Consider the following 24,320-nt stretch of genomic DNA (forward strand, 5'->3'; position numbering starts at 1 on the left):
ATTATATTTATTCATTCACCTTTTTGATCTTTTTGATATCTGGGTCGTCGTTTTCATGGAAGACATGGTAAGGCCGCATGCGCTCCTTCGTTTTGTTCAGAGCTATAATCTATTGGAGAAATTCAGACACAAATATGAGCACAATGTAGATGGCTTGACAAAAAGATTTAAATGTTAGGTAACAAAAATACCCATAAGACTTAATATAAACTTTCTGCTTTTTCTAGAAGGACGTTATATTCCTGTAGGAATCACCATTGATCTTTTGTGTGTGCGATAATCATTGTTGGTGTGTTTTCACCAGATAAGCATTAGACTTCCTCATCTTTGACAATCTGCTGCCTTCATTCACGAAGAGAAAATGAGAGAAGAGGGAGGCTCTCAGCTGGTGATGGTAAACAAATTAAGGATTACATCATGCGCCTTATCACCTGAAGTGCACAGAAAGTGCAATCTTCTCCTATTCTAAACTAATCGATATAAAGCATACTAGTCTTTTTTTTTTGTCTGATTTTACAGCCGTGAAATACTCAGCTCAGACAACAGTGACAGATAAGCCTGTGACATTTACTCGCTGCAGGCGAGAAAAGACAACCACAAAGTTAATGCCATCTTCATTAGCTCTGAAAATGGAGGAAAGGGAATGAGCTGGACAGATGCCAGATCTCTTAGTGGAAAAACAGAAAATCAAATTTCACTACAATACAGAGGAGCAGTTTTAAATACCAGAGATGACCAACTTCAAACATAGCCAGTAAAGGATGTTTCTTACCAACACTACCATCTGTGCAGAAATAAACCCAGCAGAGGTGTAATACTGGTTTAGCCTCAACTATTTGTTCATACCTTTAGGCTTCTGACAGGCGTCTGACAATATAAGTTTATTACATAGTGAGTAAAGCATGAAAGATGAAACCCAAAACATTTTCAGCCACAGTGCTTCATCTTCATTTTCTTATTCACTAGCGTGATCATGCAAATGGCAGCAGAGAGGAGCATGTCTGCCAACTGTTGACAGTTACAGTGGCTAGTTGGTTTAATTATTCATAAACACGGAGCAACACACACACACACAAACAAACAAACACGAGTAAGCTTTAATGAGATGGATCACCAACTGCACACTGGCTTTCTCTTTTTCCACGAGCAGTCCCATTGCACTGGCAGATGTTTCTTAACATAAAATTACTTTCTTTCATGTTTTCATTATCAGCCAGACTCCGTGTATCCCGCCAATGACAAATAACGCCAGTTGTAGTAGGGAGAAGTATCTGCCACACTTGTTGCTTCGAGGGAGAATTTCAAATAAAATCATCATTACGTGCTAATTCGCTAAACAGAGCGCTGCTGCTGTCCCAAAGACAGAAATACCATATGCAAGTCAAATGTTTCTGCAAGCGGCTATTGACGCAAATGAGCAGAGCGCTGTCAAGTGACAATGACAGCAGAGCTTTGATTTGTGGAAATGTTTGCAGCCGCCCCAAATAAGCAAATAACATCGCCTGGGGACAACTGCTGCACAGACAAGAATTCAATTTGAGTCGAGCAGCTGCACAATCAGAATAACTTTACAGTTCCTTCTGGTAATTCCTGTGCCAAACAGCAGAACATAGCATACGAGAACAGTGCTCCATACATAGCATTCATTTCTTCTTTGATAGAAGAATCATGATAACTTACATTGTTTAAAAAGGAAAACAATGCAATTACTTTCTCTTTATTTTTACAGGCTGATATTTTCAGAATAAAATAACTATAGATTTTGTATCGCCTGATACACTACCAGTGAATAAACCTAATGAAAGCAAGCATAGCTTAATTCATGAAGGCCACAGATAAGAGTTTAGCCACAATGTCAGCTAAACGTTCAGCTGTTACCCTTTTACACCATTTAAACTGCTTTAGTATGCCTACTGTTGCCGTGCATCTGCAAGTGGCTTTGCAACCCACCTTTACCCCCGCTACTTCTTTTATGCTTTTAACTCTTTCCCTCTTGTTTCCTTTTTTGAACTGAGTGGTTTCTGTCATATTTCAGGACTGCTTCTAGAATAAAATGACTGAGTGTGCATCAGAAGTTAGTAACACCCCATCCCTGTGCAGCCAACCTTGGAAAAATCAGGAATCTATTTTAATGGTTGTCAAAAATTGAGGTGTCAAAAATCATCATTATGGATACTGGGGAGGTCGTCAAATGTTGGGGACAACGTTAATCAGTGTCATATGTACTGAATTGGCCGGAGGAACCCACCCGAGGGATTTAAAAAATGTTTTATCCAATCTAATCTATGTGCTGTCTAATCTGTGCTGGGGTCTTGCTGCACCTCACTTTGTTGGAGTTTTCTAGCTCCTGTAATTCTTTCTTATTAACAATGTTGCAGAGGTCACTTTTGTTTTGTATGTGAGCATGGGCATGTGATTTATCGCATGTGGGGTTGGCAGCTGTTTGCAATAAAACTGATGGACTGTCTTTATTGAACAGTGGGCTTCTCTTCCTACGCTCAAAGGTAAGTGAGAACCATTCCCACTCACCCCTTTCCTGAGAAAAGACACACATAGTGAATACCAGAATGGTCTATGTACGCCCTCTACATATCTTTCTTGATTGAGTGACTTGTCGTGTGATTTAGGCTGGGAGGGTAATCGCAGAATTAAAGTTTCTTAACCTTTTCTTAAAATCAACTTGGTGGACATAGTGAAAAAAGTTAATACATTTTCCAAGTCATAAGACATAAGACTCCTGTACAACTTCAAAAATGTATGACTCATTCTGAAGGGTATCCAAATTCATCAAATCAAATATAATTTGTGGTGACTAGCTAACTCTACATATCATATGAAACTGCACTGGCTGTTTTGCTCAGTTGCTGCATAAATGTGTATGTTTGCTTAAAAATCCTAAAAATCCTTGCTTACAGTTCTTTTGAAAAAGCATGCATGATTTTAAATGTCAGAAGTACAGAGTACTGTGTGCTTTTTACTATGAAGACAGCTAGTCCAGAACGACAGGGGTTCTTTTAATAAAGAGAACAGTTAAATGCAGAGAACCAGATGCTATCTTCTGAATTCTTTCAGATGTACTTGCTGAACTGTATCCTAGAGGAAGAATTTTACAATCTAAAAAAGAAAAAAACATTTACAACAAAATTCCACAAACAATACGAATTGTATGTGGTATGAATAAAATGTTAACGATTCCACCTTTTAAGGTCTATGTGCATTTGTGTCGTGCGTTTTCACACATGCATAATGTACCTCTGCTTTAAGCCTCTCAATTTCAGTGTCCTGATCTTCTAGCTGAGTGCGCAGCTGATTGGCAGCGACCTTCTCAGTCTCCACGATCTGTACAAGGTGGATGTATTTCTGCATCAGCACCTCTCGTTCGATGATAATGTCAGAGTAACTGAAAAGTTCACAGAGGATAAAATGTCAATATAAACAGCTAAATAATATACTGAAAACAGAATGTATAAAAAAATAAAAAATGAATAACAAGTTGCATGCATAAAACACAGTAGCTCTCACTGCTTGCTGTTATAGTTTCTATAGTGGGGGAAATAATTATTTGAAAGAAAAGAATTGAACAGTCTCTAATTTTTATGGTAGTTTCATTTTAATGGAGAAACAGAATATCAACCAAAAATCCTAAGAAAAAAACACATTACATAAAATTTATAAATGGATTTGCATTAAGTGAAATAAGTACTTGATACTCAAACAAAACATGACTTGTTTCATGTTTCTTGGCTACTGTGTGGCAACTCAAGTAGCTCAAGTAACTCAAATTTCAGATTTTCTACAGGACTAAGGACCTGGAGACTGGCTGAGCCACTCCATGACCTTCATGTACTTCTTCTTTAGCCACTCATTTGTTACCTTGGTGATATGTTTTGGTGCTTTAGGGTTCTTGCTGAGGTAAGAGGGTTCTCCCTCAGCCCTTAGAAGAAAAACAGCCCCAAAGCCTGAAAATATTTGCTTGTGGGGATGGTGTTGTTTGGTTCATTAATTATTTCACTCAGTGAAATCAATTTACAATTTTTTTGTCTTCTTTTGTCTCGATTTGTAGTTGATATTCTCTCTCTTTCCTTTAAAATGAATCTACCATAAAATTAGAGGCTGTTAATTTCTTTGTAAGTCAGCAAACTTACAATTTCAGCAGGAGATCAAATAATAATTTATCCCATTGATTACTGCTTCAAAGAATAACAAAAATCCATTTATGACAGAAATATATGCCACTGCGTAACCAAAAGTGTGTTTTCTTTACAAGAGCACCCTGATGTTGATTTCATCAGGTTTATTTGTCCTATTAACTATAAAAGTGTTTACTATACATGCTAAAAATTTTACAGTAGATATAATATAATAATATAATTTCCCTTTAAAACTGAAGCTCATAATCATAATGATACATAGAGCACTGGTGCAATTATAAAGCACCAACCATAAATTAGAAGCAATGTCCAAGATGCTTTAAAGCTATTAAATATTCTGTAACTTATAATTCCCCCAAATTTCTGAATATTGTAAGTTTTACAGCTCTTATTTATGAGCCATTTACGAATCCTGCAAATGCAAACTGTAAAATGGTCAATATAATGTCAGTTAGTTATAGTGTGTTTGTCAGATTTAATGTTTTCACATTTTAGTGTCTTTTTTACTTTGGCTGTTTACTATATAAAGCTGATACATAAAGGATGACTTTTGTACAATATTCACAAGAGGTGAAAGTGAATTAAAAAAATGCCAATATACTTTTAGAAATACTTTTTATATAGTAATGCACTGTGCATACCTGGCCTGCTGGATGGCCTCCACCCATTCATCGCACTCACACTCTTCCTCTGTCCGTAGCTCCAGTGGTTTCTGTCCATCATGACCAAACATGATGAGGAAGTAGTGCTGACAGAGAGATAAAGAAGGGAAAAAAAGATTTTTACATTATTGTGTGACTCTCAAACTGGACAGAAGTGTTTTTGTTGTACCTTTACTAATAATACCAACTTTAAAATATTTCTTTTTATTTGCTTTCTATCTTTTAATTGCACAGATTATTCCCACGTAGAGTTCTACACATTTTACACTAAGCAGCTATATCTATCCCATAGCATGGAGAAAAAGGGACACAGTACGGGGGAGGATGGGTGGCTCAGCACGCTTAGCACACAGTTCTCATCTGTTGCTCCCTTCTCCACCAGCCTTTTGCCAATTAGCTCGCTCGTTGCCTCCCTCTTTCCCTTCTCTCGTTTTCTGCCTCCCTCTCTTATTACTCTGATGAATTTCTCTATGTAACTGCCTTCAAAACACTTCCCCACACTTACACACAGACACATGCCAATACATGCAAGTGCAGAGGCACACACCTACAGTAGAGCACACACACTAGGAATTATGTGAAGTGATAGAAGCTTTTATTCAAATGGTCATGTCCTGGGGCACTGGGTTACCAGAAGAGCTGCTATTCTTAGTCAAGGAAAACAGAGACGACTGAGCTCTGCATTGGCTTTCTCTCTCCTCCTCTTCTCTCCTCTTTATCCCACCACCTCTTTCCTCCTCCCTCTCTCTTTGCACTTCACCTATCATCCCACTCCACCTCCTCTGCCCCGCTCAACCAGCATCCTTACTTTTCTTGTTTTCTAATCCCACTCCTCCTCCTCCACATCCCTTCGTACTTTCATCTCTTTGTGTCTCTCAGTAAGGATTCAGTGAACCAGATAGAGTCCAGAGGAGAGACGTTTGCCCTGCAGGAGGATGGATGGGCTTTGGCCCCTGCAGTGGGGATGAGCTGGGGACTGAGGACAGGATATGTGAACACACACACACTCATAGACCCTCCTCCATTTCTATCCCCCTATCTCAGCTTTTTATGTATCTGTCATTTCGATTCACTGCCTGGCTGTATTTTATTATATCAACAATAATCTCTGCTCTAACAGCCTTTGACAGGGAGAAGGATGGGAGGAGAGAGGAAGAGAGAGACAGGAGAGGGAGGTGTTACATAACATTTCTTAACTGAGTACATATTTCTAAATTGTGTCACAACCCAACAAGATAACATTTCCATGGCAACAAAATATCTGCCGCTGCTGCCTTGTTTTGCACTTCCATTTTCTCCTTATGAGTGCTGCCTCTATTAATTTAAGGCTTTTATTTATCCATCATGCAATTTCAGGCATAAAAGGAAATAGTCTTCAACAGGAAGTGAAACATTGAACTTAAATCTCTGGATGGATAACCTTTTGCACATCTAACATAATAGGTGTTATGTATTTGACCAACCGTGGCACTATATGAGTCAGATGACAATTAATCTATATTTGCATGCATGCAAATATTTCCACATCATGTTGATTCAAGATCCTTTGATCACACAGATGTCTGTGTTGTTATTTTCACATAGAACAAATCAATGTGCTTTTGACACGCTTGCTTTAGTAATCAAGAGTCTTGCATTAAAAATGTTAATTCAATAATTATATTTTCAGCATATAGTAGTTAAATATAAAAGTCTATAAGATACATATAAGTAACAATCTACTAGTAAACAAACTTAAAGTTGTGTAGTACTCTATTGACTTTTGGACCAGTCGTAGCACCACAGACCAACTGTTTTCCCATTTTTCTTGTATTGTTCATGAAACATGAATGCGGATGCACAAACGTAATTGGATGGATAGCGGCACAGTGCGCTTGTAATATGCAAGTTACAGCACAATTTAAAATATTAAAAAGAATAAGGTTTGTGAATGTTTATGTGGAAGGAAACACAATACCCCAGTTTCTTAGACTTCAGGGCTTTATAGAGTGATTTGGTGAGAAAAACTGAAGGTAAACATAACTTTTATTGTTTAAAAAAAACTTGTCAGGGCACCTTTAAGCAAAGTATAAATTTTCATGCTCAGTGCAGTTTATATTACATATAATCTTTTTTCCCTTTCAGGCATGTAACTTATTATGCAATACAAACATTGCACTTATTTGCACTAAATTTCTCTTTGAATGTGATTAACTACCTTTTGATTTATACCTGCTACTTAACAGATCTTAAAGATGGTATGTATGCTTGATATATATTTTTGTATCCTGCCTTAACATTTCTATTCTACCATTCTGCCAAGTTTTTGCTGCAACTGTGACCCAATTGTCACCAGGCAATCATTAAAGTTTAATGTTATCGCATCCTTAACAGAAGATTCTGCATCACGCTGGACCCCTAAAGCATTCCAGTGCATTGCTCTGTAACATTGTACTGTGTCCTCATTAGTTGGAGAGATTTTTTTATTTTTTATTTTTTTGAGGACTTGGCTGCTTCTACGAAAACTATAAAAAAAAGCGAGAGCTCTGCACATCTCTTGAATGGTACTCTGACTGTCTCTGAGCTATGACCACAGAGCTTCCCAACTTTACAGTACAGATCTGGACTCCTGGCTCAGTCTCCCTTCAAATCGGTTCAAGCGTACCCTTCATCCCTGAGGGCCTTCGTTGTACTGTAAGAAATTTCATTTAGACAAATAAAGACAGCGAGGAAACAAAAGGAAAAAAAAGACACTGAGCTTCTTTTGTGCTCTTTCACTCTTTATTTCACTTGCAACCAATTTAACAGTCACCTGATACACTCTTTAAATCCTGATGTGAGAAACAGCAGAAATCGGGCCGTGACAGCATGACATAAAGTCTATTTTACTATCACCAAGCAAAGCTTAGGAACAATGTAAGGCAAAAATGTTATTATGCAGAACCAATTTCACTTCAATCTTTAAAACTACCTGCTGTGAAAACAGGTGAGAAGCTCTTCGAACAAAAAAATGACTACTTTCACATTCCAGCACAGCCTAAATGTTGGGAAATGAATGCCTGCCACACATGTACAGGTTAATAATAGTGCAGATGATGAAAAGCTTTTTCTCATTATTAAAGATTTATGAAAGCTGAAACAGAAATTTGTGTTAATAGATTTATTAGCCAAAAATGGCTGGGGGACCCAGAAATACTCATCTTTTTTAATAAATATTTAAAAGCAGAGATGGCAGAATCACTGTGATTGGGGACTGAAATAGCCAATAATGATGCAACACTACCGTCTGCTTTGGGATCTGCAGTGATGAGAGCAAAAACTGCATTTTGCATTACTACAAATGGACCTTATTTTTTAACTTCATTCTGAATATCAGTATTTCAAAGCTATTTTCTGCATCAGTGTTCTGTGCTTCAAAGAGACATTAAAACCCAAACTATTAGAAGTTTTAGCTTCTCTAGAGTTAAATTAGTATGATCTCAGCACAGAAACTCCACAGTCATACATGCTGTAGTATATAACTTGTAGGGTAGTTTGGACTTCATGTCTCAAACACGAAGCCCAAAGAGACATTTTTTTTATCATGAAAGAAAGGCAGTTTTCCCAGCCTTGCTATCAAAAACCCAATATACTTTCATGACTAGGGTATGAGCCAGTTGTGTTTTTGCACAAAAGCACACAACAGGTGTTTGTGACAGTTCCAGCTGCTAGAATAGTGAAGCTGTACGTAGGTCTGCTTGCTGTTTTTCTAGTTTAACTGTATACATAACCATGAATTAGCACAGCACTTGTTCAGTGGTATATGTACAGCAGAAGTGCAACTTGAGTCGAACCTTATTAGGTGGAAAAGTCACCAAAGTTTTTAAGCATTAAAAAAAATGAATTAAAGTTATGATCATCACTTTAAACCTCTATAAAAACTGAGCTGCATCTCAGATGCTTCAGGCCTCAGTTAGCTGTTAGAAAAAGACTGAACACGTTTTATATTTTTGGAATTTCCTTTGGACAGACCAGACCTAGGTAGAGGCACTTGTCTATAATGCACAGCACTACTTTTGGAGCAAACCAAACACATTATATCAGCACAAACAGCTAATAGCAACTGTCAGTTGGTGTCTATTGTCTATCTGTCCAAAAGCTAAAGTTTGGCTGAAACTGCATCATGCAACAGGACAATGATCCCAAGCATAGCAGCAAAACTACAGCAGAAAGAAAAAGAAAAAAAGGTGTTTCAATTGTGCGGTCAAAATTCGGACCGCATCCAAACCAAACTGTAATGTGCTTTTTTTGTTGTTGTTTGTTTTTGTTTTTTTTACAGGACTTGGTGGAGTCCTCCCATGACCAAACTTTCTTTTTTTAAAATCAACACTTCATTACCTCATGACTTTATTCTTATGTTGGATTAACCTAATCCAGTAGCTCAACAGAAAAGGTACAGAACATTCAAATTCCTAAAAAGATTGAATATGGTTTGTAAAAGGTTAACTGTGATGAGTAAGCAGCTGAAAAATGTTTATAAATATCAGCACTACTGCTTTCACTTCTTAATCACAAATCTAATGCAAATGAGACAGCGCAGCTAGCACACAGGTGCACAATTCACAAAAATAACGGCCTCACACAGTGTGTGGAGTTGTGTGTCACAGGACTATCGAAAGCAAACCACAATGCTGGACTTAACTTTAAACTTTAGGTGTATGGAAACAAATACTAAAAAAAAGAAAACAGTGCCACCATTGAGTCAAAAATGCTACAAGCGCAGATGCAACAGAACAAGCATTCAACAGAAAAAGGAAAAGGTAGCTGAGTCTGTGACGTGAGAGAAATAAAGAGAAGGGACTGACACGTAGATAATGAGAGAGAACAGTTTTCAAGGAAAACGCTAACAAAGGTTGGCTGAAAAGTGCTACTTATCTGATACATCTGAAAATACAAGCAGGTGTTTGTCTGTCATTCTATAGACACACTGATTACATGGCAGAAAGGCAAAATTATTAACAAGCAATTTCAGCACAGAGTATAATCTGTCTCCTTTGAGTCCTACTGCATGGTAATTACCATCACAGGGGAAAAACAGTACAAAGCAGGAGTCACAGAACGCAGACCAGAGTTGTGTAGGCAAAACTCTTGTAATCTATAATCGGTTTTTCTAGTATGCTTTTGAGGGTGTATATGTACAATCTTCAAAGATCAGAAGAAAAGAAAACTAAAGGACAAAAAAGCACATGCTGTGATTGTGAGCAATTATCAAAGCAGACATAATCTCATACCACCTGTTGTTGGCAGGTCTCGTGGTGGAAACAATCCCTCAAACACAGCAGCAAGAAGTGATTGGCTGTGTGTGAATTAAAAGGTTATGTTGAAAACCTTTTAATAATTTAAACAACACATAACAACAGTAATTAAAGGTAAGTAATATTTCATTGCTGGTATCGTCTATCAGAATATCATTGATCACATGATCAGCATTCATTCATACTTTTCATCAGCCCAAATATATTTTACTATTACAGGATTCAAATCAGCTACTTAAACAATAAAAAATAATTTGTGAGAAGTAGTTTTGGAAGGAAAAAAAAAGGAGTATAGCTTCTTTTTTTCCCACTAATCTTCTGTATCAGACTCATATCACTTCTTTATATTCCTCTCATTTCTCTCCTGTTGTGCTGCCACAGGCCATTAATGTTTTCTGCTCATAAAATGCTCCAAGGACAAGAGAAAAAAACTACTATTGTCATGGAAACCTTCTACACTCAATAATTCAGATTTGCTTTACCTTATAAAGTAAAGTTGTTTACATGCACAGCCATCCCTCTAAAAATGAAAACTTTTTAATACATTTCTATTGTTATTCATCAGTAGATCCAAAGTACATCTTCTGCCTGGGATCATTAAGCTATTGGCACAGACAATTTTTAGAGGCTAAACAAACATAACAAGTAGATTAGTGAACTTCAGAAAGCTGCTTGGTTGGGTCGGAGCTTGTTTTCATCTAACCCTAACCCTATGCATTCATTGGAGTGAGTGTGTGTGAATGTTTAGAAAAAGTACTTAGGTGTAGATAAAAATGCTTGTATAACTGTGTGAATGGGTTAATGAGTTTTGTGCACTTTCAGTGCTCAATTAGAACAGAAAAGCACTATATAAATATTCATCTATTTACCTGTAAGTCCGTATTTTGTCATTTTGGGCAGCGCTAACTTATCAGTTTCCTCTAAGATCCTAGCTTCCTTATGTTTACATCATCCTAACGCCTGAGAAGAAGAAGATGTTTCTCTTCAACCGTCAAACTTAACCTTTCAGTTCTTTCTCCGTTTCTTTCAGAACCAAAGTAAACAGTATGTCTCTCAACATGACAAAAAAAATGCCAGTTTTGACATGTTTCATTTTCTCACTTGAGTGGAAATGGCTTTCTTTCGATATTTTTGTAAGCCCCACTCTGTAATTTCAAAAAGCTTTAATTTACTATATAATGCATGAACTGTTTTTTTTAAAAAATATACTTCCTGGAGACTTGTCATTGCAAAGTGACACAAAACATTAATCTGACAGCAGCAGCGGCAGCAGCGGTACTTTATGTAACCACCGAATTCAGCTAATGATGTAGGCTACCAGCTAATGTGACAATCACTGAATCAACATCCCACATCCCGCTGTTTTTCCATTGCCCTCCATGCTGTTCACTTCCTTCAAAGAAGTTTGTATAATAAAGTCTGGGGCAGTCTTTTCCTCTCTCACATACACAAATAAAATATCCAGACTGTTCTCACACATATCTACCCACTGTATATATACTAATATACTAATAACTGTTGACCCAGAAAACTCTGATTGGGGATTACCTGTCTATCTGAGATTTTTTTAAAAGGGATTAATCAAATTGCTCCCCTCCTCCGCAGTTTATTTTCACTCCTATCCTCCTACTCTACTAGTTAAATACACACAAATTAAACACGCAAAAGCAAATCCCTCATATGAAGGCATCAACAGGCTTTTGGCCTTATCTTACACATTTGTTGCGTTATAGTGACTGTGTGACTTTATTGCCTTAATGCAGGAGATACTGAATTGGAGATTCCTGTAATACCCAGAGAGCAACATCAGAGGCTTCTAAGCAGACAGTGAATCAGTTTGACTTTTTTCTTGAGAAAACTAACAGGATCTTGTAAAATCCAGTCCTCATAAGCAAAGACAACATATATGAAGGCACCAGGCAGTTGTATTCCTTCATGCTACAGTTTGTTACAGACACATCTCCTACATCTATACCTGTAGCTAGAAGGATCATGTATAATAGATGGCAGCAGCTCCAGATATAACACCACTTGTGAATACAGAGGCCCAATGCCAAGAGCTTCAACCACCTAGGGAGTAACCACAAACATCCTAAGCCCATCTGAGGAGAATGACGAACATTGGTTGACAAATACAATTTACATTATTCTCACATGTACCCTGCCAAACATGTAGCAGCATGGTGCCTGACAAATTTTATAAACAGGATTAGTCCTCTAAAATTAAAGGTACTCAGTATAGTGTAAGAAACAGCAGAGTGTTAATATTTTTACTCACCTGTTTCCTTTAATGATCTCATTTTGGAGAAAAACATTAAATTTTAATGCAATATTTACCAGGTGGGTGAAACTAGGCTGTTCGTAAGATGGTTTACTACAGTTAGAACTCAAACTAAGTTTGAAAAAACAACAAAAATTGACTGAAACAATGTTGTATAAAAATAAAACTAAGTTAAACTATACATCTCTCTGAGGTTTGGGTCCATTTTGACATGATGGCTCGCACAGCTGCTGCAGATTTGTCGCCTGCACATCCATGATCTAAATCTCCCTTTCCATCACATTTGCAGAGGTGCTCTATTGGATTGAGATCTGGTGACTGTGGAGGCCATGGTCATGTTCAAGAAACTAGTTTGGAATAGTCTGATGTTTGTGGCATGGCACAGAAGATGGGCACACTGTTTTCATAAAGGGACCGACACTGGGAGAAACAATATTCAGGTTTACTGCTGTGTTTAAAAGGTGATCAACTGGTACTAAGTGGCACAAAGTATGCCAAAAAATATCCTCCTGACCATTACACCAACAACAGCCTCCAACAACAGCCTGAAACTCTAGTATACCCTTTCTTTGCGTTTACACCAAATTCTGAGACTACCATCTAAATGTTAGAGCAGAAATTAAGACTCGTCAGACCAGTTATTGCTTTTCCAAGCTTCTACTGTCTAATTTTGGAGAGCCTATGTGTGAATTGTACCCAGTGTAGCCTTCTGCTACTATATCTCATCTGCTTCAAGGTTCCATGTGTTGTGCTTTCAGAGATTCTCTACAGCGATTGTAACAAGTTACCTGTTACCTGCCGTTCAGCTCAAAGCAGTCTGGCCATTCTCCTCTGACCCTTAACATCAACAAACAATTTTTCCCCAAGAACTGCCATTCATTGGATATTTTCTCTTTTTTCCTGTAAAGCCTACAGATGGTTGTAGATCTGCAGTTTTTGACATACTCAGACATTTTCCACAGAAGTAAGAGTACTAGCTAAAAGCAGATACTGTTCACAGGTGATCATGGCTCAAGAGTTGGGCGTTCACCTTGTAATTGGAAGGTTGCCGGTTCGAGCCCTGGCTTGGACAGTCTCGGTCGTTGTGTCCTTGGGCAAGACACTTCACCCGTTGCCTACTGGTGGCGGTCAGAGGGCCTGGTGGCGCCAGTGTTCGGCAGCCTCGCCTCTGTCAGTGTGCCCCAGGGTGGCTGTGGTTACAATGTAGCTTACCACCACCAGTGTGTGTGAATGTGTGTGTGAATGGGTGGATGACTGGATATGTAAAGCGCTTTGGGGTCCTTAGGGACTAGTAAAGCGCTATATAAATACAGGCCATTTACCATACTGTTCACAGGTACTTGTAGAGGAAGTGTTTTATTGTACATAAGATCTGCTCCCATTGTTACCAATACTTTGAATAATTTCATATTTCAAACACAACAGACAGATTTTAAGCTAGATGCCAGCTTTAAATTCTGAAACTAATGAGGTTCATAATGGCTCTAACACTTGGCAAAAAACTTAACAGCAAAATGAAAATCAGCCTGCAGAGAAAAGCAAATCAGACTCAGGGTGTACGGGACGAATCGGTTCCAATTAGTGCGCGCAATAGTGAAAACACAAGACCCAGAGAGGGGGACTTAGAGCTAGAGGAGCTTTCCAATGAGAAGTAATCACACACACACACACACACACACACACACACACACACACACACACACACACACACGCGCGCGTGAACATGAAGAAGTCAGCACTGACACTTCGGCTCTAGTGTGTCGCCCCACCTTTTCACTTTTGTAAAAGGAAACCCGTCTGTGAATATACTGTAGCTACACATACACACTGTATTAAACTCAAACAGCACTCAGTTAAATGATTGTAACTTTCCCATGCATCGCATCCATTCTAATGAAATATTCAATCCCAATGTAGTCCAATTAGTCTGTCTACTTCAAAGCAAACAAACTGCGCTGCAAACACAAATTGTACAAATAACCATGTTATTTGTACAATTTTATGGAATTTTAAAAACCTTTTCATTTAAATCCGGTTTGACTCTCACTCAGCGCTGTGCCATTTCATGGGACCTTCCCTGTGATCGACTTAAAGATATTTAAAAGAATGTGTAAATGTAGCAAGCAGTAAACATGATTTCCCAGTTTATGTACAGTTAAACACGAGAATGTCAATGTTTAAGAATTTTCTTCACGTACTTTAGGCCCTTTAGAACCAACTGAGCATTGTTAATGCCACAGCCTATCTGAGTGCTGATCATGTCAATTCATTTATGAGCACAGTGTACTCATCTTCTGATGGCTGCCTCTAGCAGGATAACACCATGCCAAAAATCTCAGATGATCTCAAACTGGTTTCCTGAACATGGCACAAATGTTCTCCACAGTCGCCAGATCTCAATCCACTCAGTCAGTCACAACCACAATCTCAACCAGTGCTTCTCAAACCTTGCTGAATCTATGCCACAAAGAATTAAGGGCGGTTTGAAGGTAAAAGAGGTCCAAGTCTGGATTAACATGGTATACCTAATGAAGTGGGTTGTGACTGTACTTTTTATACTTGCAGCACAGTACTGTAGTAATTTAAACAATGACAGTTTGGTTTACTAATGGAACAACTTATTCTACCTAGAGTTTATGATAAAAGTACAGTTTGCAACTTTGCATTGTAACAGTGCTCCAGCACAGGTTACATTGTGACAGCTAACATTTCAGCAAGAATAAAACAATGACTACAACACACAAACACACACGTTTCTTACAATACAGCTATCAAGCCACATAAACTTAAATGGCTTCATTAGGTTTACTTAGTGTTATGTAAAGTAATGTTGTAAATTACAGCAGGCACTTACTGTCTCATGCTGGCAAATCCAGCCAATAGTGGCTAACTGTAGGAAAAATTGTAGTTTGAGTGTAGTATGACTTTGGATTGCGAGAGGAAGCTGGAGGAGAAAGAATCAGAGAGAATCCACGCAAACATGGGGAGAACACGCAAACTCTGCACAGAAAAGCCCAGCCAGATCGTGCACTCAAACTCAGTGCTAACCTCCACGCTGCCACTGCTGCCAATCTAATACCAATTTTAGTAAAATCACGGATGAACAAACATGTGGGATGATAAATAAAAAAAACCCCAAAAAACACTGCCAGAAATGTTCTGTTATAAACTTTTATTCAGCATAATCTTTTTTTAAACATTGCCACTGACTGTCTCACTTTCCCACTATGGCAAATTTTATGAAGAAACTTCTCAAAGCTTCTAACAACTTTCGCTCCCTGCACCTGATCACCATTTGTGTTCTCTATTTTGTTTTATTAGACCCTGGTGCAAACACAAAGGTTATAGCTTATTTGCTTTTACAATGGCCTTTACAGAACCAAACACCATGAGCTGCTCAGCAAAGTTTGACATATGGGTGACAAGCTGAAGAGAGACTCCACCAATGACTAATGGTCATCTGGTTCTGGTTCATGGCCTCTAATGAATTGTGCTTCACTTTAAAATCAATAAACAACTGGCCGCTTGATGAAGGGGGGAGGGAGAGTTTGGCAATTATACACAGCTGATTGTACCAGCCTTTTACACACATGCATGCATATTCACATAAGCAAAGCGGGTTCACAGTCGCTGTGGAAACCATTCAGACTGGTGTAAATGCTCTCCAAATTATTTGAAGGGTTTGTGTCTATCGGAGTACAACAGGGAGAAAAGAAGGGAGAGAGGCTGTGTGTTATTTGTGCGGTTGTATTGTGGCTCACTGTGGGGGTGTCATACTGCAGGTTGCTGGCAGACTCACTACACTGCACAGACTAACAGTGAGGAGAAAGAGCAACTAATGGCAATATGGAAGGCTTTTCTCTCTCTTTCTGAACCAAACACTTGCATAAGGGATAAAACTCGGGATCAAACTGAACATGGAAATCCTCCTTTACTGAAGTGTTGATCATCTGAAACACAAAAGCCCACACATGGCCTCATGAGCCAGACAAAATGTCAGAGTTATGTGGTTCCTCCTGTGTGTATAGCTATGTAGTTAAACAGTCACACACTAGCAGCAGTCGAGGTTTCAGCTGAGGGCAGGTTGAAAATAACCCTAATTAAACATCACAGCTGTAGTATGAAAGTGAGACAGATGGGGAGAGAGTGAGACAGTCAGTGGGAATGTTAAAAAAAAAGAATTAAATACGACATAATAGTTGCCGAGCTCTCTAACATCAAAAGAGACAGGTTTTATGCCTACATCAATGCCAATATTAGCGGCTGGAACAACATGTAATTTTGCCCTTTCAAAAGCAAGACTTATTCTCATTTAATCATCAATAGTAACAACATATTAACATGCAGAAAGACTCAAAGCGGCAGTGCTGGACCTACTCTCCTTCTATTCCTACACATCTGGAATTAATTTTCTTCACACTGTATATTCAAATCAACTGTATTAGTAGGTGGAGATGGATATCGTTGAGTGATTATTATTGGTTGGCTTTTTTTGACCTCTCCTTACCTCTTACATAATTAAATTTGCATCCACTCACTGTCTATTTAATACTTCCTCACAGAGTAAAAAGTCAGCACTCTCCAGTGTATCCCTCCCCCTCCATTTTTATGGCTATGACGCTGGCACACAGTACCCGAGGTTTGCTAAAAACTGGAATCAGGAGCAGGAATTATTCTGCTTCCCTTTTCTTCCATAAAGCCAATGTAAGTCTGTCTTTTTCTTTATAACTTTTTCACCATAAGACTGACTCACTGATTGATATGGCCCTAAGATTAATCTGTGTATGACAAAAAACAGGCAATTTTTATTTATTTATTTATTTATTTTTATCAATGAAGTGCATTTTCAAATGTTAATTCAAATGTTTCCTAGCAACAAGATGTGCTAACTCTCGGAGCAACAATGCTGAGGCAACTTCCAAGAGCTCTGTCACAACAGATTCCCCCTAAAATATTTCCCTGCATATCACTGCTGTAAATGTATTAAACCTTAACCCTTTTTAGCCTTGAAGGATTCAGCAGTGAGTCCTGTATTGCAAATTAAAGTTGCATAGAAATAATTGACTTGAACTTGCAGAGGTTTATTTGAAATTGTAGTTCCAGTCACAGGAGGGCTGTTGCTCTGTCATTTAGCTGCATTTTGAAACAGATCCAGATCATCTGGAATTTGCAGCTGCATTCCAAACATAAAGTCTTAAATGTAGATGTTCATTTTACCTCTTTTGCAGCCAAAATATGGACCCAACATGTCTATATTTTCCAATTAATCATCATCTGTCCATCTTTTTAACCAATTCGCAGAAGGTGGAGTGGGCTGTAGTCTATCCCATCTTTCATAAGGCAAGAGGTGGGGTACGCCCACCACATACTCATAGGGCTACAATTTATCAGTTCAGCTGAATAATTAGGTCACTTGTGTTCCTGCTGCTTGTAATGACTTGATTATTATTATTATTATTATTCTTAAAACATTAATATATATGACATATATATGTATATGTATATGTATATATATATGAAAGAGTTTCAATAAGTTGTCAAAAATACAGTAAAGCTATTCAAAGTTTCCAATAGGCTAACAGTTGTGCAGGGATTAAATACACATTTGGTCAAATGATCAGCAATTCAGTTGCACATTTAGATGGACTTTATGTTTGTAGGACACAGCAGCCTGGTTGAGAGTAAACCACCAGTTCAGTTCCAATTGCAGCTTCTGGGCAACAGGTAATAAGTGATTGGCCAGCCTTGACCCAGACAAGACAAGAATAAATCCTTCCTAGGAACCAAACAACAGCGAAGCTAATGACAGCTTCACTGTTGTCCATTTACATCACAGTTACGAATGTTTATTAACCCTTAAGATTACACAGGTTTATTGAGATGCTGTGGAACAAAATAAAGCACAGAATAAAAATGAACTTGTTTAAACAAAGAACCTGTTGCTGCACTGTTTTGTTGCTGACATGAATTTGAGTTGAAGCTACATACATCTTTCAGTCTTGTGGTTTTCATAATTCATATTTGGAAACAAAAATAATCCACGTGTTGGAATAAATCCTTTAAACTGATGGGATTACTTGATTCACTCAGTTTTTGTCTTTGCAACTGGCAGCTTATGACCTCACGGAGACCGAAAGCTGTTTCAGCTATAGTGTCAAAGACAGCGAGAAGTACTTGACTTTTAAACTTGTGGACAAAGATTTGAGGTGTGAAAGCTTTGTGCCCCCCCCCCAGTCTGCAATGTATCGCACATCAGGGAATGGTCACCTGCTCTGGGAGGATGCACTCCGAGCTCTTCTCACTGCAGGGTTTTTTGAAGCGAGCAGAGAGGATGAGCTGCTGCAGCCACCTTAGTCTGAGGCTGCATGATCTCTTCGCTCTTTATATACTGTCGTCAGTAATAAAGCGAGGAAAAGATTTGATCTTGTAATTCTCATTAATATAAGAATGTGTAACACTCGACACAAGTAAGTCAATACAAAATATCTTTGAAAAACCACGACTGGTTTCGGTTATCTTCCTCGCTTTTGTCACACTACTATACACTGAGTGCCTGGCTCAGTTTATGATGTTAGTGGCGTCAGTGGGATTGGGATAGGCAGCGTTTTGAAAAGTTGTGGCAGGTGACATTAGACGTTTGAACGCTGTCATTCACAGCAAGGTTCGGTGATTTGACTTCCCCTGTTGGCATTCAATCTCACCTGCTTCTCTAGCGCTTCCTTCCCAGTGGTGGACATCTTGGGAGCCGGCGCGCGCTCGCAGGTGCATCCTTCCAACAGGTAAATCCCAGCAGGGCGCGCGCTTTGCTCGTTCTCAAAGTAGAACAGTACATTCTGGTGAAGGGCGAAGAACTTCTCGTGCCATCGGCTATTCTCCGCCGTCTTCTTGCTCAGGTAGCCGCGCTTAGTCCCCTCTTTACGCGCGATCGCCGACAAAAATAGCGCATGCCCTTCGTTGTAGCGGACGCTCTTCTGCATGTTGTCGTACTGTTGTGTAGACAAAAGAAAGTGCGACAACCGGTGCGTTCACCGCGAGCCCATGTTCCCCGGGGCTTGCGTGGAAACTTTGCCACAGAGCGACGCGCGGCTCAGCGGCGCCGTGGCGCATAGAAAAGTTGCCCCGCTGACGGAAGCGCTTCTGCAGAGGAACTCATAGTAAAGATACCGGAGTCCCACATTCACTCAAATAAATCCATCCTTCGCTTTTAGAAACAAACAAATGAAAAGCGACAGAAAGCGAGAGGCGTGCCGTTCACAGAGGGAAGAACCCTCTTAAGTGGACACAGAGTCGCAGTCCCGATACACTGTAATCGGCTTTGACAGTGGTTTACTCTCTCTCTATCGCACACTCACTGCACTAGGTCTCTCTCTCTCTCTGGTGATGCGCGCTGATCTTGGAGTTGACGGAATTAAAGGCGGAGCGACAGTGAGTTGGTCGTGTTTGAGAGTGAGTGAAGTCTTTACAGATGTAGCCTACAGTGTGGCAAATGTTGTGAATTCTTTCTGTACTTTTTTTTCAACAACAAATGTTTTGTAGTTTTGGGAATTAATTTTATATCCAAGTTAAGTTTACAGATGTTTCGGGTTATTCCCATGCATGTTTTATTTTAAATAGATAAAACCTTTCGATGCTCCAGGGGGAGCTGCTGGGCGTGATAAACTGCGTTCAGTGATGTAATCGGAGTCAGCTCAAGTTTGAAGTGGAGAAAAAAAATGTTCTGCAGTTTGCTTCTTGTCTTTTAATGAGGGATGATGAAGGCTTTAGGCTACAGTAGACACTGCTAACACAGCTCCCCAGAATCTCTGAGTAACTTGGGGTTCTTCTAGAGGTCCACAAATTTGGAATGAGCTTCAAAGCAATCTGTCTGTCTTCAAACGGACTTTAATACGACAGTTGCTAATAAAATGTTTGACTTTGAATCCTATATGGCAAGGATCCTTCAAAACTTATATATTATATATATATATTATACCTTCTTGCAGCTGTTTCTTAGATTCATAGCATACATATTATGTATTAATGCAATTTGCACTAATCTTTTGCAATGTCACTCTTACCTTTTATTCTTAATTTCATTTTTATTTTCCGTTTCTTTTTTAAATCACTGAGTCCCTTGCTATGCACCTTGAATACTTTGAGTTTAACTATGTTTTTTTTATTGTAGACGGTACTATTTTTATTCTTTATCCTGCTGCTGTAAGACAATAATTTCCCTTGTGGGAAATTGAAAGCATAGCTATTATTGTTATGTGTCACTGTGATACACTGTAGGTTCATATCATAATGTATGTTAGGATAGGATATATATGTATTTGGTGTATATTAGCTGAAGTTTGATAAGCTCTTTGATAGACTGCGGATAACTTTTAAGGAGACACATTTCACAAATTATTTTATACTTATTATTTAAAATATTAATCAGGTTTGAAGTTGAACTTTGATTGATTTGTGAATAAACATAACTAAACTAAACCTGCTATCATAAGCGAAGTTGCACAGTTGGTTTTGTGGATGCCATATATGGACAGGAACTGAATGGAATTAAAAAAAATACTAAATCAGCAGGGAGTCAAAGAGCAGCAAGTAAGGCAGGTTTGAATTTTTTTTTAATAATTATTAAATAACCACAATCTTGATCAGTTGGCATTATTGATGTTATGACAGTTACAGTGGAAAATATGATGACTGTCAGAACCTGAGATGGTTAAAATCCTTTTTTTTTTTTCACAAATACACGTACACACCAGAAAAGGGGCAGCATCACGTACTCCATCACGTCAGCATATTTGTACTTTTGTTCTTCTCAAAGTATTCCCGTTCACTGGTAGTGGGATTTTTTTCTTCATACAATGGTGTGAATAATGTTCCGGTGATGTCAAGAGTTTGACTGCAGCCATTTCATGAGGGACGATCTGTCGGAGATCCTCCAAAGATCTAAGAGAAGTTTCTTATTCTTTCTAAAGAGAAAGAGACAAGGAGACTTAAATGTTACACACAGTACTGCACGTACAACATTGCCTGTCTTCACACTGTCCAATATGCTTAAAGTCTAAACACATGTTCTCTCACACATAGCTGTGTACAATAAAATGCATATTCCTAACCTGCAAGCAGCACCTCAAACTCCTCTGTGCATGATTATTGTGCATTGCTTGGCTTCGCTCAAACATTTCATATAGGGAGGATTACTCTGACAGGCGTTGTGTGAGTGATATTTCATAATGTGAGAATTACTTTGGAGGAAGCTAAGCAACACTCAGCTCCCAGCAGGCTGTCTGTTACACAGCGAGGATAGTGGCGTTTTACAAATTTACAGAGACAGAAGACTGCTTTTGGAAAAATGTGCAATATGCTGATAATTTGCTTGCAAAAAACAAAAAACAAAAACAAAAAAACTTGGAATTGGTCACATTTCTACTTTTTAACTTGATTGTAGGCTGAATCTTTCTGAGTTTTATCCTAAAACAAAGTTTTTTCTGCATAAGCATTAAGGAACGCAGTATTTTCACTTCCTTTCTGAAAGTGTCCAATAAAATTATCCAGTGGAAAATAGGATTGAACATATGACAAACTGTGACTAAGGCTTTATTTTTTCCAGTTTCTTCAAATTTATGCACTGGCTGCATATATTCTGCCATGGACTTGCTTGTAGGTTTCCCTGTCCTGATGAAGGGGACAAAGTCTGCACTGATTTTCCAAGAATATTGGTACATTTTCTGATTCAGATGTGGCAGCCCGAGTATAAAATCTAGCTCATTTGAGTGTTGAAGCTGAAGTAGTTTTATGTCAGTTGAACTCCCTTGAGTTTTATTATTTCATGGCACACATTTCAACCCTAGTTTTCAGCTTCCAGGCTCTATTTTTTCATAAAACTCTCCAAAACACAGGACTGGGGCATTTTGTAATTTATTGGAAGACTTACAGGATACTCAAACAAAACAGTATCACACTCACACAAAGTTAGAGGACATAAAAAAAACATTACTTAAAAAAAAAATAGCAGCAGAGGCTCAGGTTTTCTGCCTTTTAGTTCTTAACATAGCTGACACTCCAAAAACACTGGTTTCTAAAATTCCCATAATTCAGCTTGGCAGTCTCACTTTCCCCCTGCATGGGAAAAAAGCCCAGTTGTTCAGCAACTCTACAGGGGTGCCAATCATTCGAAAAAAAATCAAAGCAGGCACAAATAGTGCCACGAGTGTACATCATCTGGGGAACAAAAGGCTTATTTCCACAGTTCATGTTAGTATTAGAAAAGTCAATACAGTTTTTGGCCTCTTGTAAACCTTCACACACATATCTGTTACATGAATTGTACCTCTTGGATTTCATCACCCCACTGATAGGCGAACAAATTCAGTCTACTGCATTGTTTTAAAGATGGGATGCGTCCATTCTGACTCTCCACGCTAGTTTCTAAAGTAGGTTTCCCGCTAAAATAAACTTGGATCCTTCGAATTTTAAAATCTACTCCAGAACTACAACATACATTGATCCTCATACTATTAAACTGATCTCAATGTGTAATTTAAGTGGAATCATCCCTTTATGAAATGGTTAAATGTGAACGCGTACCTTCTAGCCTCGACCATTTTCTCCAGCTCTCTGGCTTTGTGAGCAGCAGTGTGCAGTATAGGATCTGGGATGTCAGCCAGTCGGGCAACATTCAGACCATAGCTCCGCCCTGCAGCTCCTTCAGTTAACTGGTATAGGAAGGTAATGAACTCTGGCTGAACTTCTCCATCTGTTAGTGCACATCATATACACGTAATATATTACAGTCTTAAAGTGTCAAGCAGTCATCATTTGAAAATGTCAAAGTTAAAATCATTCCAAATTTACACTCGAAGCAACAGGAAAACCAAAAATGAATGAAAACACTGAAAACAGTGTGTACAAACCATCAGTGTCAGCAGAGATATCAGGTTCATTGAGCAAGAAAGCCATGTGGTAGTTAGACACATGTTCAGGATACACCCGCTCCAGCTCACACAGAGGAGGATAATGGGTTACAAACAGGGTTAGGGCTTTCACCTAAGAGAGAGAGTGAGATGTATAAGCGATAACATCCAGAAACATTGAGTACATGGCACCTCTGGAAACTTCTTCAGTCTTCTACACTTCTTCTTTAAAATGTTAAGGATCAGGACAAAAGCACAAACAGGGTTGTCACTTTTGTTGCAGAAAATGTTCTTCATCTAGGTAAACTACAACAAAAAAGAGTGAGCACAGATTTAGATGGACTTTATGTTTGTAGGACACAGCAGCCTGGTTGAGAGTAAACCACCAGTTCAGTTCCAATTGCAGCTTCTGGGCAACAGGTAATAAGTGATTGGCCAGCCTTGACCCAGACAAGACAAGAATAAATCCTTCCTAGGAACCAAACAACAGCGAATCTGCAAATCTGCAAAAAAGAGTGAGCACAAGTGATCCAGTGATAACATTAAATGAGCCTCCAGCTGCCATGTCTGGCACGTTACTGTTTACTGACAATGCAACTACCACATTCACACCTACTCAGAAGCTCTGCATAATGCCTATATATTACAAAAAGCCCATCTGACTGCGCTGTGCACAGAATGTATGCATGAACTCTATAAAATAAAGGTGCAAAAGCTTTCTGTGTGTTGTGGAAATTGCATGCTGCGCTGAGCTCAGTAAAACCACAGCTACCTGATGACATCAATAGAACAAATTCTCCAACAATTCAAGGTGTTGTTGCTGGGACAGCCCACTCATGACTAGTATCTACTGAAGCTTCAATAGTGCAAAAGTTAACCTCCAACTCTGATATTGCAACAGCTAAAAAGATCTCTGTCACACCTGCAGACCACATGAAGAGTTCTGATTAGGATGATGTGATGGCTTCCTCTGCTGCCAATAATAATATTTCCTAAACCCAAACCATCGCCTAGGTTTGGTTCATTATTCCCAGCACCAATAATGATCCAAG

At 38.7% G+C, this 24,320-nt stretch overlaps 2 protein-coding genes across 4 annotated transcripts in view; both read right to left on the reverse strand.

Annotated features, from left to right (window-relative positions):
- rasgrf2b (Ras protein-specific guanine nucleotide-releasing factor 2b) overlaps positions 1 to 19,748 on the reverse strand; it is a 42,882-nt gene extending 23,134 nt beyond the window's left edge. Inside the window, exons 1-4 of one of the 2 annotated variants that reach the window (XM_013274899.3) lie at positions 19,069 to 19,748; positions 4,793 to 4,899; positions 3,253 to 3,400; positions 20 to 109 (exon numbers count right to left, since the gene is read on the reverse strand). In XM_013274899.3, coding sequence (XP_013130353.1) covers positions 20 to 109; positions 3,253 to 3,400; positions 4,793 to 4,899; positions 19,069 to 19,344 — 621 coding nt within the window. In that variant the 5' untranslated portion in view covers positions 19,345 to 19,748. The remainder of the gene's footprint in view (positions 1 to 19; positions 110 to 3,252; positions 3,401 to 4,792; positions 4,900 to 19,068) is intronic. The other variant, XM_005473465.4, reaches the window with a different exon arrangement.
- Positions 19,749 to 20,956: 1,208 nt separating this feature from the next.
- Positions 20,957 to 24,320, reverse strand: part of msh3 (mutS homolog 3 (E. coli)) — a 60,924-nt gene continuing 57,560 nt past the window's right edge. For both annotated transcript variants that reach the window (XM_005473467.4, XM_003451102.5), the window contains exons 22-24: positions 23,269 to 23,401; positions 22,943 to 23,111; positions 20,957 to 21,324 (exon numbers count right to left, since the gene is read on the reverse strand). In XM_005473467.4, the coding sequence (XP_005473524.2) occupies positions 21,243 to 21,324; positions 22,943 to 23,111; positions 23,269 to 23,401 (384 nt within the window). In that variant the 3' untranslated portion in view covers positions 20,957 to 21,242. The remainder of the gene's footprint in view (positions 21,325 to 22,942; positions 23,112 to 23,268; positions 23,402 to 24,320) is intronic.

This window comes from Oreochromis niloticus, linkage group LG12 (assembly GCF_001858045.2).
Source record: "Oreochromis niloticus isolate F11D_XX linkage group LG12, O_niloticus_UMD_NMBU, whole genome shotgun sequence".
NCBI lineage: Eukaryota > Metazoa > Chordata > Actinopteri > Cichliformes > Cichlidae > Oreochromis > Oreochromis niloticus.